At 45.2% G+C, this 13,217-nt stretch overlaps 1 protein-coding gene across 1 annotated transcript in view; it reads left to right on the top strand.

The window, feature by feature from the left end:
• The window catches only part of COL6A3 (collagen type VI alpha 3 chain), a 110,829-nt gene that overhangs the window by 78,025 nt on the left and 19,587 nt on the right, over positions 1–13,217 (top strand). Inside the window, 7 exon segments of the mRNA XM_008175628.4 lie at positions 73–566; positions 1,411–1,504; positions 2,361–3,059; positions 4,611–4,713; positions 7,021–7,421; positions 10,213–10,476; positions 12,698–12,781. Of these exon segments, the coding sequence (XP_008173850.2) occupies positions 73–566; positions 1,411–1,504; positions 2,361–3,059; positions 4,611–4,713; positions 7,021–7,421; positions 10,213–10,476; positions 12,698–12,781 (2,139 nt within the window).

Genomic DNA, 13,217 nt, shown 5'->3' with positions numbered 1-13,217 from the left:
GCTGAGGACCTGGTCCTTGCTATTTAATAATAATATCTAATATTAACTATTTTAAACCCACCTTTCCGGTAGGCCCCAAGGAATGCCCTGTGTACCCAACAGAACTGGTATTTGCTATAGATACCTCCTCAGGTGTCAATAACGACATTTTCAACCGAATGAAGCAGGCAGTGCTGAGAGTGGCTAACGATCTAACCATTGCCGAGAGCAACTGCCCCCGGGGTGCCCGGGTGGCAGTCGTGACCTACAACAGTGACGTCACCACGGAGATCCGTTTTGCTGATGCCAGGAAGAAAATCGATCTCCTGAAACAGCTTCGGAACCTCCAAATCACCCTGACAACAAAGCAACGCAGCCTGGAAAGTGCCATGTCCTTTGTGGCCAGAAACACCTTCAAGCGTGCCCGCAGTGGCTTTCTGATGAGGAAGGTGGCTGTGTTCTTCAGCAACGGCCCAACAAGAGCCTCATCGCAACTGAACGATGCTGTGCTGAAGCTGTACGATGCTGGAGTCACGCCGGTGTTCCTGACTAACAGAGAGGATCGGGCGCTCGTAAATGCACTGCAGGTTTGGATCACTCATTCCTGCGCTTTCCTTTCTGCTTGATGGGCTCCATCCAGCTCCCAGGGAAGGCAGTGGGCAGGTTTCTATTGACTTATATAGGCATCGGCTCAAGCCTTTCAAATGCCTAGTTCCAAGCAACATTGTCAGGGCAAACAACAGGCTTCATGCATATTCCAAAATTCTTTCCCAATGCAATGCATGCCGGGGAACGAGGATATTGATTCTTTGTATTCTGGTAGCTCTTAGAGGCTCTAGTCATAGACCAGGACCCTATTGTGCTAGGCACTGTACAAACCCAGAACAAAAACAGTCCCTGCCCCAAAGAGCTTCCAATCTCAGTAAAATACCCACACGCTTACTCTTAAGGTACTGACGGGAATGAATGGCATTTTGTGAATGAATTGGGGGAGAGGTCTCTCACACACAGAGAATAAGAAATCTCTTTACTGTACGTTGAAATACAACTTAAAATCAGCTCCAAAGAATGTATTATTATTTATTAGTATCCCAGCAGCACCCAAAAGCCCCAATCACCTTCTGTGTTAGGTGCTGTACAAACATAGCAAGAGACCATCCCTGCGTTAAAAACCTTACAATCTAAACAGACAATAGAATGGAAGTACCACATTATTATCATCCCCATTTTACTGATGGGGAACTGAGGTCTGGAGAGATTAAATAATTTGTCCAAAGGTCACACAGGGCATGTATGGCAGATTAGGGAACTGAATCCAGCTCTCTAAGCCCCAAGCCAGTGCCTTAATTCAAGACTACCCTTACCCTAAGAAGTTTGTATGTTTAAATACTGTGTTATGAACCCTGTGCTTTTTGCTTTTGTCTAAACCAGATGAACAATAGTGCAGTGGGACAAGCTATTGTCCTTCCTACCACTGCAGTTAATCAAACCATTAGGAGACTACTGAGATGTCACATTTGTTTGGGTAAGGCACTGGATTTCTCTTCTTTATAATTCTGTTTAGTTAGGACCTTGTCTTACATGAGCAACCCCATGACAGCCAATGGAAGTTCTCATGTGATGGAGGCACAATCAGGAGTCAGCCTTTATACAGTATGAGGTGGGATACATTCACGTTTCTATTTTTTGCTGAGTTATGTTTGAGAGAGAACATTCAGCAGAAAGGGCCTGGATCACACTGCGGTTGAACACGGTGGTTCTCCAGCTATTGCATTCTGCAGATCACATCAGACGTTTATATTCCTTTCATGGGCCATTTCCTCTCCCAATGTCTCGATCCCCCGCTTCTTAGTGCTCAAAATACTGCCTTCTCCAGTTGGCTAGAAAGGGCTTGATGGACTGCACAGTGTGAAATTCATTGATTTAGTAGACGTGTGTTCAAGTAACTGAAGATGCCTTGTGACGAAATCCTCTATATATCATATAACCTACTGATTTCTGCTCAAGCCTTGGTAGTATTTCATATGATGAGGGAATTAGATTGTAAGAGCTATATAAAAGCTATGTTCAGTAGATGAATAAATAGAATTTGAGCAGGTTACTACATAGATATGTGATATAATTAAGGAAAATTGTAATGGATTCAGTTGCACCTACTGGAACGAATGCTTAATTTATGCCAACAGTGTGGAAACAAGCAAAACTATTATTTGATTTGCTTTTATAGCAAAACTATTTTACCAGGCATATGACACACCAAAGTATTGATGGGAGACCACATCTGTGTTATAACCGATTTTCTGATGAGATCAAACAATAACTATGTCAAGGAATGATCAGCTTAAGGATTGCATATGAAACGGGATGTATTTCTTTTCTAGATGTATGTGAGCCTGATCCCACCTGTGGCTTTAGTCCTCAAAGGCCTTTCTTCAGAGACAGGAGGGCAGCCCCCACAGACGTCGACATTGACATGGCATTCCTCCTGGATAGCTCTGAGAGCACCAGTCCTTTGCAGTTCAATGAGATGAAGAAGTACATTTCCTACATAGTAAATCAACTGGAGATCAGCTCTAATCCAAGGGCATCACAGCACCACGCAAGAGTGGCGGTTCTCCAGCATGCTCCTTATGAATACGAAAGCAACTCAAACTCATTGCCGGTAAAAGTAGAGCTGTCCCTCACAGATTACGGGTCCAAAGACAAGATGATGGATTTCATTCAGAACCAAATGGTGCAGCTATATGGCACCAGGGCTCTGGGAAGTGCGATTAAATACACAATGGGACATGTTTTCGAAAGTGCACCAAACCCCAGGGACCTGAAAGTCCTGGTTTTGATGATGACTGGAGAAGTGAAAAAGCAAGAACTTGAGCACCTTGAAAGAGTTATCCTGGGTGCCAAATGCAAAGGGTACTTCTTCGTGGTACTTGGCATCGGCAAGAAAGTGAACGTCAAGGATATCTACAGCTTGGCTAGTGAGCCCAATGATGTGTTCTTCAAATTAGTCGAGAAGCCGTCTGAGCTGCATGAAGAACCCTTACTGCGCTTTGCGAAATTGTTACCGTCGTTTATCAGCAGTAAGTAGAACATAGCACAGGCCTGGGGAAAGTGGAAGAATACAAATGTTAATATGATAGTGCAGCCTGGAGATGGGGACAGCATGAAAGTACGGAAAATTATCAGTTGTTGGCATGGCTGTTTTGTCTTATTTGGTTTTAACTAGAGATGGGCCGAAAGCCTGAACTGCAGATCTGAACAGCTGAGGATGTTAGGCAAGTTTGCTTCTGGAACCAATCAGGATGCCTGGTACCTAGGTCCATACATTAAAACTCTGGATCTAGGCAGCCCAGCCCTTTGGCTCTGAATCTGCATTTTGCCATTTAGAGTCAGCCCGGATTAGAACCTTTTTTTATCCTTTCATCTTGTAGATGCACATTGGTCTCACGAAAAGGGAGTTCTGGGCTGGCTGCTTTCGGCAGTGCAAAACCTTTAGTCACACTAAGTCTTTGGTGGCTCAAAGACCCACAGAGATTGCATTGGGCCTGTCCTTGAGAATCTCTGCAGCTTTGTTTCTTGCTGTCCCGTAGCATGCTGGAAACTCATGAAGCATGCTTCCCTCTTTACCCCAGCACCCCACCCTGGCGATATTTGAACAGGTCAAACGAGGAATTACCGTTCTCTGAGCTTAATGCTCAGGAGTTTAGTGATGTAAACCATGCTAGCCAAAGATTCAGATCCCAATAGTTTTCTCAGCCCTTTGTCATTCAGAGGTAGCTTACTGTGTATGGCTCCTTTAGAGGTGCCTTGAAAACCAAATCTCTGTTGCACCAGAAATGCCTGTCAGCAAGTATAATGCTACTGGCCAGATCCTCAGCTGGTGCAAATGGTCATAACTCACCATTGACTTCAACTTATGCAAGGTGAGGATCTGGCCACTGAGAAGAGAATTGGGTGGTTTGCTGAGGCCATTAGCTCTTGTGTGTGTACGTTAACCCTCTCGGGGTTCAGCACAACACTGCCTCTCCTACAATACACAATCCGCCTGCTGCAGTACCAAAAGCAACCCATTGGGCTAACAAAGCGTCAGTGTTGGGATTTTCCCCTACAGACTCCACAACTACCGCCACCATCATACGGTTTTGGCACCTGGGAATAAAATATATGTTTAGAACTCTGCAACTTGCTTTCTCCATCTAGGAGGCCTACATCCTTTAAATTGTCAGAAAAATATTACATGTTCAACACACGGGTTTGGTTTAAGTGCAGCCGGGTTTAGACATTAACAAATATGCTCAACTAATGTATTCTCGTGATTTGTCCTGAAATAAATCTAAAACTTACGATCACTGTGGAGATGTTGCTGTCTTGAAATAATAACTATACCATTTTAAGCAACAGCTTAATTTTTTGTAGTGATCAAATGGAGCTGGTGCCAGAGATATTATAATATAGTTGTTAACACAACATTCCAACCTAAAACAGGGCCGCTGTCTTTTGCGGCCAAAGTGAGATCAATGTGGGTAAATTAACATGAAATAATTGTTATGCTGAGTGGATGAATCCTTTTTTTTTTAAGTATTACCATTATTAAAAAACAACATTTCACATTGAGCTGTTTCTCTCTCTAGGTGAAAACTCTTATTACTTGTCTCCAGACATACGGAAACAATGTGATTGGTTCCAAGATGATCAGTTAGCAAAGAGCTCTGGTAAATTGGGCCAAAAACGAATGTAAGTAGTAGTTTTTCTGCAACAGAATGGGCTTTGGAAGCCAAATCTCTGAGGGACAAGCACTGTCTCCATATTCCTTGTAATACTGAATTAAACTGAACCCTGGATCTTCCCACAGGGCATCTAAGTGTTCAGGCAGTCTGTTGTCCTTAGTGCTGTAGCAAAAGGAGTAGCACATCTATGTCTTTAGATAATTTTGATTCCTCATTTGGACCAAGGTTTCCAAAAGTGATTGGTGGTTTTGGGTGCTCAACTTGACCCACCCCAAAGAAATCTCCTTTACAGAGACCAGTTGCTCAGCACTGTCTAAACAGGGTGACCAGATGTCCTGATTTTATAGGGACAGTCCTGATTTTTGGGTCTTTTTCTTATATAGGCTTCTATTACCCTCCACCCCGGTCCCGATTTTCACACTTGCTGTGTGGTCACCCTATGTCTAAACATCAGGCCCTTCTTAGATAGTGTCTCCCAAACTTCTGAAAGCTGATCCCCTGCTTCAGGGAAATGAAAGCAGTCACACTCCCGTTCGACCTGGCCATGTGTTGTTAAAAGCTGACCCCTCTCAATTTATACATCTCCTGCTCCAGCTAATGCTTTGCGCTCCCTTAAGGGGCATGCTACACACTTTGGTTAACACTGCTTTAGGGGGTCTCACTGAAGTTGGACACCCCAAAAGTAAGACACTCGCTATGATTAGCATCTTTGGAAAATCTTGGTCCTGGATTTTCGTAAGCAGATTTTGTGTTAAATTTACAAGTCATGTCAACGGACTCATCCTCCATGTTCTCTCTTCATCAAAATCCCAGTAACATCAATGAGAATTCCAGGTACAGAGCAAGCAAGATTGAGCCTAATATACCTCACTATTCATCGGTTAATTGTGCCTCTCTCTCTTACTTCACTGGCATCATTGTAAATCACCACTAAAATGATTGTGCTATCATGGGATGTTGTGTATGGTAAGGGTGATTGCCCTCTCTCATACCACAGTCATGCCATAAAGCATGGTCTAGGTATACTTGGTCCTGCCTCACCATGAGGGGTGGGGATGGAGTAGATAATCGCTCGAGGTCCCTTCCAGCCCTACATTGTTATGAATCTATGTGTGGCAAGATGATTCAGCTTGTATGGTGATAGACAGGATATAAAAACCAGAACAGGTATGTTTGAAAATGAGAAAAATGAATTTATTTTAAAAAGCTTATATTATAGCAGGGGTGGGCAAACTTTTTGGCCTGAGGGCCACATTGGGGTATAGAAATTGTATGGCAGGCCATGAATACTCACAAAATTGGGGGTAGGGGCACAAGAGGGGGTGAGGGCTCTGGGGTGGGGCCAGAAATGAGGAGTTCAGGGTGCGGGAGGGGGCTCCGGGTTGGGGCATGGGGGGGCACTGGGGATGAGGGGTTTGGGGTGCAGGAGGGGGCTCCAGGTTGGGACCGAGGGATTCGGAAGGCGGGAGGGGGATCAGGGATGGGGCAGGCTGTTGGGGCACAGGGGGGGTGAGGGTTCTGGCTGGGGGTATAGGCTCTGGGGTGGGGCTGGGGATGCGGGGCTTGGGGTACAAGAGGGGGTTCTGGGCTGGGACTGAGGGGTTTGGTGGGCGGGAAGGGGATCAGGGCTGTAGCAGAGGACTGGGTCACGGGGTGGCGGGGGGCTCAGGGGTGCAGGCTCTGAGCAGTGCTTACTGCAAGCAGCTCCCGGAAGCATCTTCCCACTCTGGCTCCGAGTCGTGGCCAGGCGGCTCTGCACGCTTCCCTGTCTGCAGGCGCCACCCCTGCAGCTCCCATTGGCTGGGAACCATGACCAATGGGAGCTGCGGGGGAGGTGCCTGCAGACAGGGCAGCACACAGAGCCGCCTGGCCATGCCTCTGTGTACTACCTAGGAGCCGGAGGGGGGGGGTCATGCCGGCAAACCCTCGACCCCACTCCCTGGTAGGAGCTGAGGGCCAGATGTGGCCCGCAGACCATAGTTTCCCCACCCCTGTACTATAGGATACTTACGGTGCTATCTAATTAATGGCCTACTTACCAACAGAACTTGTAATGTGCCGGCCACGATAGTACTTAGGCGTAGCGTTCAGCTGTTTGGCAGAAATCCACCAGCTTTTCATTTCTCTATAGGCACAGTCTACAGCACAGGGAAGTCCATGGAAAGATTCCCCTGGACTTAGTGGACTTTTCTTAGTTCTTCTACCTCCAGAATTCTAGTATAACATGAATAAAGATGTGATTGCCTGGTACAGCTACATTTTTTGTTAAATAGAAAAATATACCGAGCTGTAACAACTGTTTTTGTTTAAACAGGTATGTTGCAAACAATGTGACGACAAGTGCACCTACAACTACAACTGCAAGCGCAACTACCAGTGCTCGTAAAGCTGCAACTGCAAACACAGCTACCAGTGCTCGTACAGCTACAACTACAAACACAGCTACCAGTGCTCGTAAAGCTACAACGACAACTGCAAACACAACTTCCAGTGCTCGTAAAGCTACAACGACAACTGCAAACACAACTTCCAGTGCTCGTAAAGCTACAACGACAACTGCAAACACAACTTCCAGTGCTCGTAAAGCGACAACGACAACTGCAAACACAACTTCCAGTGCTCATAAAGCTACAACGACAACTGGAAGCAAAACTCCCAGTGCACGTACAACTCCAACTCCCAGTGCAAGTACAGCTGCTACAGACAAACCAGCAGGTATGTATTATATTCCCCAGTCTTCCCTTTTTTAAAAGATGGGCTGTGATCCAGGGTGTGAGCAATAAAATTCAGTGCTCACTTTTTAAAATGCTGGGAAATAAAAAGTCAATGCTTTTGAGATCTGCCCTAACTTCTGTGCCTGGAAACTCCCACAAAGATTTGGTGGGATTGCGTGGCTATGAATGAATCAGAGACTAGAGAGAATTTATACTAAATAAAAGATATTTCTTCATTCAAATGCATTGTTGATTCTCAGTGGCTTAGATAGAATAAATATAGTAAATGATCTATACAGTCCAACCCAGTACTACTGGATCATAGGTGTAATGCCATTGGCTTGACCTTGAGGGTCTTTAATAGCATTACAGCAGGGCTGAATTTGGCCCATTGTGGTTAAGCACATAGCCACTGTATAGGATCATTTGACTTCTGAGTCAACTACATGGAAATGTCACAGTCTGTGCAGACAGAAGCAATGCTGGCACCATATATGGGAAAATAAAGCCTCTTACATGAGCAGTGGTCATTTAAAAGAGCTATACCATATGCTTTTGTCAAGGGATTGCACAAGTCTTTACTTTTCAGTGACACAAGTAACAAAGAACATATGGCAGATGTACACTAAATGTTTGCAGAAAACACATATCTCCATGTAAATATATGGTTACACTTTCATTAGGGGTCAACTTTTTCATCAGCTTGCAGAGGGGAGACAGTCTCATGGAGTTTTCAGCCAGTTTTCTAACGGTTGTATCCAACAGTCTATCGTAGTTTTATCCAGAGCTAGGCAAACTCTTCATTGCAAATAATTTGACAGATTTAGACCTATTTTCTGTTCATAAATTACCCTTGGGTGGACACTGGGCTAGGGCTTCAGCTGGTACACCTCTACCCCGATATAACTCTGTCCTCATGAGCCAAAAAATCTTACCGCGTTATAGGTGACACTGTGTTATATCGACCTTGCTTTGATCCGCCGGAGTGCGCAGCCCCGCCCCCCCCGTAGCGCTGCTTTACTGCGTTAGATCCAAATTCATGTTATATCGGGGTAGAGGTGTATAACTCAGAAGTCAATGGAGCCATGCCAGCTTTATAATGTGGCCCGCTGGTGTTTGCAGATTTGTTTGCCATTTGTAATTGCTAGGAACTTCATACAAACATATTTCAGTTTGTGGGAGGATTGTTTGCTTTGAAGATGTCTTTGACTAGTCACTATTTTTCTACATGGACCGTGATTTGGTCACGTGTCACATCGGATAGCTGGGTGATGGAAATTTTTATAAAGAGGAAGAGGGAAAGCAGAAATGTTTCAGTGCTCACATGAACATTTCTGCCACCGACCTTCACATGATAATATTTGTGTTCAAGGTTTCCCAAGAGTCCGCTTTCCGTGAACTTTCTTATGAACAAAAAACGTTGCTGGTGCCAATGAGTGTGGAAAAGCCAATTGGCATCTTTTAGTCAACGAAACATTCAGAAATAGGATTTTGCAGCTCCACCCAGCTCTAGTATTGTCTCTAGAAAGAAAATTATGTGTATGTGAATGAAAAGTATTGAAGAAATATTGCACCATTTAGAACTGAATTGCTGATTTTGAGGAGTTGAAGTAACACATGGCACTACGTGCTTTCTTTTTTTAAGCTCTAACCCTGGTACCTATAAGTAAGCTGGAGAGAGCAGAATAGGGTCTGGTCTATACTAGAAAATTAGGTCAGCATAGCTACATCACTCAAGGGTGTGAAAAATCCACACCCCTGAGCAGTGTAGTTAAATTGACCTAAATCACCTTGTAGACAGTGCTAGGTTGATGGAAGAGTTCTTCTGCTGACCTAGCTACCGCCTCTCCGGGAGGTGGATCACCTACACGAACAGGAGAACTCCTCCCATTGGCATAAGTATAGTTTACACTCAAACACTGCTGTTTCAGTGCTGCTGTAGCATTTTAAGTGTAGACTAGCCCTAGGGAAGGGCTGGGGCTGTTCTGCTGCGGTCATGGGGCAATCTTCCTCCAAGACTGTAGCTCAGTAGCAGACCCTAAGGCGTGAAGCAGCCTTCACAGAGCTGCAGTGGTATCTGCAGGTACTGTCCTCCTGCCCCATTTCTGTGGGGATATTTTGGCCACATAATCACAGATCTACCAGCCCTGACTCTTCCCTCATTTGCGCAGGCCTCTCAAACCCTACTGCAGCAGTCCAGATTAAGCCCTCTCATTGCACATCCCTTGCAGTCTCCATGGGCTCCTCAAACCATGCCCTTTTTTGAGCACTCAACCCATCATGGTTGCACTATCCATTGATCTTTTCTGGTCCCACAATGGGGTGGGCAAGGATCAAGAGTTCTTTCGTAATGAACAAACATGAGATACTTGAGAAACACTGACTAAAGCAGTTTCCAAGTGTGAATTAAAGAGCATGATTCATTGTCTATAGAGCATCTTTAAAAATTCAGTTCAGAACCATGGTACGATACCATATGTGGCATTTCAACCAAGATTTTCACAAGTGACCAGGAATTTGGGGTGTCTCAATTTTTGAGTGCCCAACTTGGCACCCCTTGAAGGGTCCTGAGTTTCAGGAAGGGCAGCACATCCATCCTCTGAAACTCACTTTTGAAAATATTGGCTGTAGTATTCTATAATCTGTTCCATACGGTGATAATTAAAGCCTTGGTTAACCTTCCCATCCTCCTCCTCAGGAACAGCTAATTGGACTAGAATTCCTTATGCACCAAACCCTCCCTGCAGCTTTTCTCTTCGAAGCCTCTGACTTTAGTTTGTGTTGCACTGCAGTTAAAGTGGAGAGTGAAATCCAGATCACTGACATCACTGAGAACAGCGCTAAGCTACGCTGGGTGAACCCTGAACCCCAGACCGTCGACTTCTTTGACATCTCCATCACCTCCACACAGGACCACTCTCTAGTCCTGAAGCTAAACTTAACCAGCACTGAACGGGTGATTGGAGGCCTTAGTAGCGGGCAGAAATACCAGGTAGCAATTACCGGGTACCACAAATCACAAGTCAAAGTAACCTATATGGGAACATTCAGCACAAGTAAGTGTCTTTCTGGGCATGTGGGATGGAATAAATATTTTTTCCAGGGAAGATGTTGAAAACATTAAATGGAAAAAATCACAAACAATGGAGAGTTATTTGGTGATGATTATGATGATTCATGCCTTGATAACGCTCAGTGTGTAACCATATGTCTTACATTCCACCTCTCAGTGCAGCAGCCTGGTCTGTAGTGCAGTGGCAAACAGAAATTGTTTGCAACAGCAAATACAAGTTGTCATTTCAACTCAGTTAAATTGATGAAGATTTTAATGGAATTAGGCCATTCCCCAAAGAGGTATTTGTTTCTTATTGTGTGTACAGCCCCTAGCACAATGGGGCCCTGATCTTTGACTCAGGCCTTCAGTATCAAAATAGCTCAGCTTCCCAACTGTCCTAGTATAACATATTATATGGGTCCATTCAGAGGGGATTAAGCAACAGGTTAGTCCTCTGGAGACCCAAACTCAAATCCACATGTAGGTAACTCATGAAAACCACCAAACATTTTGGCGCAGTCGGCGGTGGCGATTCAGGATAAGCCCAAACTTTTTGCCGCTCAGTACTGAGGTGCATTGGCAGAGCAGTGTGGGGAAGATTGCCCTGTGCCTGCCAGCTCCATGACTGGCTCACTCTAGTGCTGGTAGAGCCTCTCCCAAGGCCCATTGGAGTCATCCCATTTATTTCAGTGGTTTTTGGATCACGCTTGTCGCAGTTGCTTACCTTTGCGAGCAATCAGTTCACCCACCAAAATGTTCAGAAAAGACGTCAACCCGAAGAAGAGGCATTTGCATGAACTGAATTAGAAGCTAGGATGCCTAGTAAAAGGATTCCCCCTATCGCTGCTGCCTGCATACGCCCATACTTTGAAAAACAACCCTTCCCACAGAAGCACTGCTGCAGAATTTATGGAGAGGGGCTGTGTCCTTCTAGCTGAGGATCGTTATTGAACCAGTCCTCTTGACTGCTGTTATACTTTGGGCAAAACCCAGTTTGGTGGAAACTTCCATTGTGAAGAAAGGCCTTTTCCAGGAGAGTTTGGGCTTGACAAGGTCTATGTATCCCTGATTACATTCACCACAAATGTTATCATCAAAGCAGCTGTATAACTGCTCCCGCATCTGGGAACTGCAAATTGCACTGGGGGGAGGGACCGACAGCATGCTCAGCTGTTGTACATTGGCATAGCTCCATTGGAACTGATGAGGCAGCACTGATTTACACCAACTGAGTATTTGGCCCACTGGGTGGGATCATCTCCCCTCTCAACCCAAATCCACATGTGAATCACCCCGTCCTATGCAGAAAGAAACCTATCAGTGATAGCTACTTTTGGGCACCATCCCCTTCCTTCCTCCCAACCTTGTGGAAGGAGGGTTTGGAATCTGTACTATGGGGGGGCGGGAGAGAAGGAGTATAGATGCATAAGGCAGCATGCCTTGTGGAGATTGATCTCCCCTCCACTCCAAAAGTCCTGGGAGCAGTTGTATCCAGGAGAGAGTTCTTGGTAGTGCACTTACATTGGGGCTGTGCTACCAGCAACTGTGTAGTGGGGTACTGGGGACCAGAGCAGGGTCTCCGTGCAGATCCCGGGGGATCCTGAAGTTTGAGAGCAGGCCCAATGGACCTTTCTAGGGGTTTCCAAACTCCCCAATAGAACAGTCAGGGGGAATCGTCATTAAAGGATTTTTATGGAGACTTCCTCCCCAGGAATCCCCGACAGTGGGATTTTTTCCCCGGGATGGTGTGATCTGGCCCAACGTAATCACTTATGCATAAACAGCGTCTTTGTTATAATACAGAATAAAGCAGCCCATCCTGTTAGCATAGTTGCTGGAGGGAGAAAAATTAATCCCAAAGACAGTTACTCTGACATGAGTTACTCATTGTCTCAGCTGCAACCAATACACATTTCTAGAGTTTATGTATTAATGTAAAAAACCCCAGCTCTGAACATTGCAGCAGCTCTCCCTCCCCACACTAGCACATTTTGTTTGCCAACTCTTATTCCATTCCTTACATAATCAATATGATCAAGGCTTGACAAGCACAATTCCTGATCCAGACAGTAGATTTCTAGTAGGAAAGAAATAGAAGACAGGTGGCTGGCCTGGACAAGTTGCTAGGGGAGGTGGTGTTGGATTTCCTTTAGCTACATGTGTTGCTCTAGGATTTTTTCCCCCCCTTTGGCTGATCATTCCATTTGGTTTTGCTCTTACAGAGAGTATGCCAGTGTCCAAGGCACATTCAGTAGCGACTGCTAATCTGATGGTGAATACCGAGCCCTTGGAACGGCCAGAAATAGGTGAGTAGCAATGCACTTAGCAGTATGGGAGACGTAGGTTCCATAATTACCTGTGTTGTGACTGTACTAGGTCCTCTGCTAGAGTTTGCTTTAGCTCCATTGAAGTCAATTGACTTCAGTGGGCCTTGATCAGGTCCTAGTGTAAACTGCATGGAAATCACTGAAGCTAAGATGATTTCCACCAGCAGAGGATCTGGCCCTTTATTTCTGTTATGAATGATATTATTTCCTCAGACAGGTAAGGTGCAAAGAGCTGGAAAAGTTCTGTTCATTCAGGGCCAGATTCTGCTGGCCTGCCTGACCCAGAGCAGGACCTTACTCTGAAGAAAGTCACATTGATTTCAATATGACTGCTCAGGGAGTGAGGTACGACACCTTGGTCCTGGTCCAAAGCCCATTGAAGTCAATAGGATTCTTTTCCTTCAGTTTCAGGGGC

Source organism: Chrysemys picta, chromosome 11, assembly GCF_011386835.1.
Source record: "Chrysemys picta bellii isolate R12L10 chromosome 11, ASM1138683v2, whole genome shotgun sequence".
Lineage (NCBI taxonomy): Eukaryota > Metazoa > Chordata > Testudines > Emydidae > Chrysemys > Chrysemys picta.
Note: the sequence above shows the minus strand (reverse complement) of the source record. Positions and strands in the feature narration are given on the sequence as shown.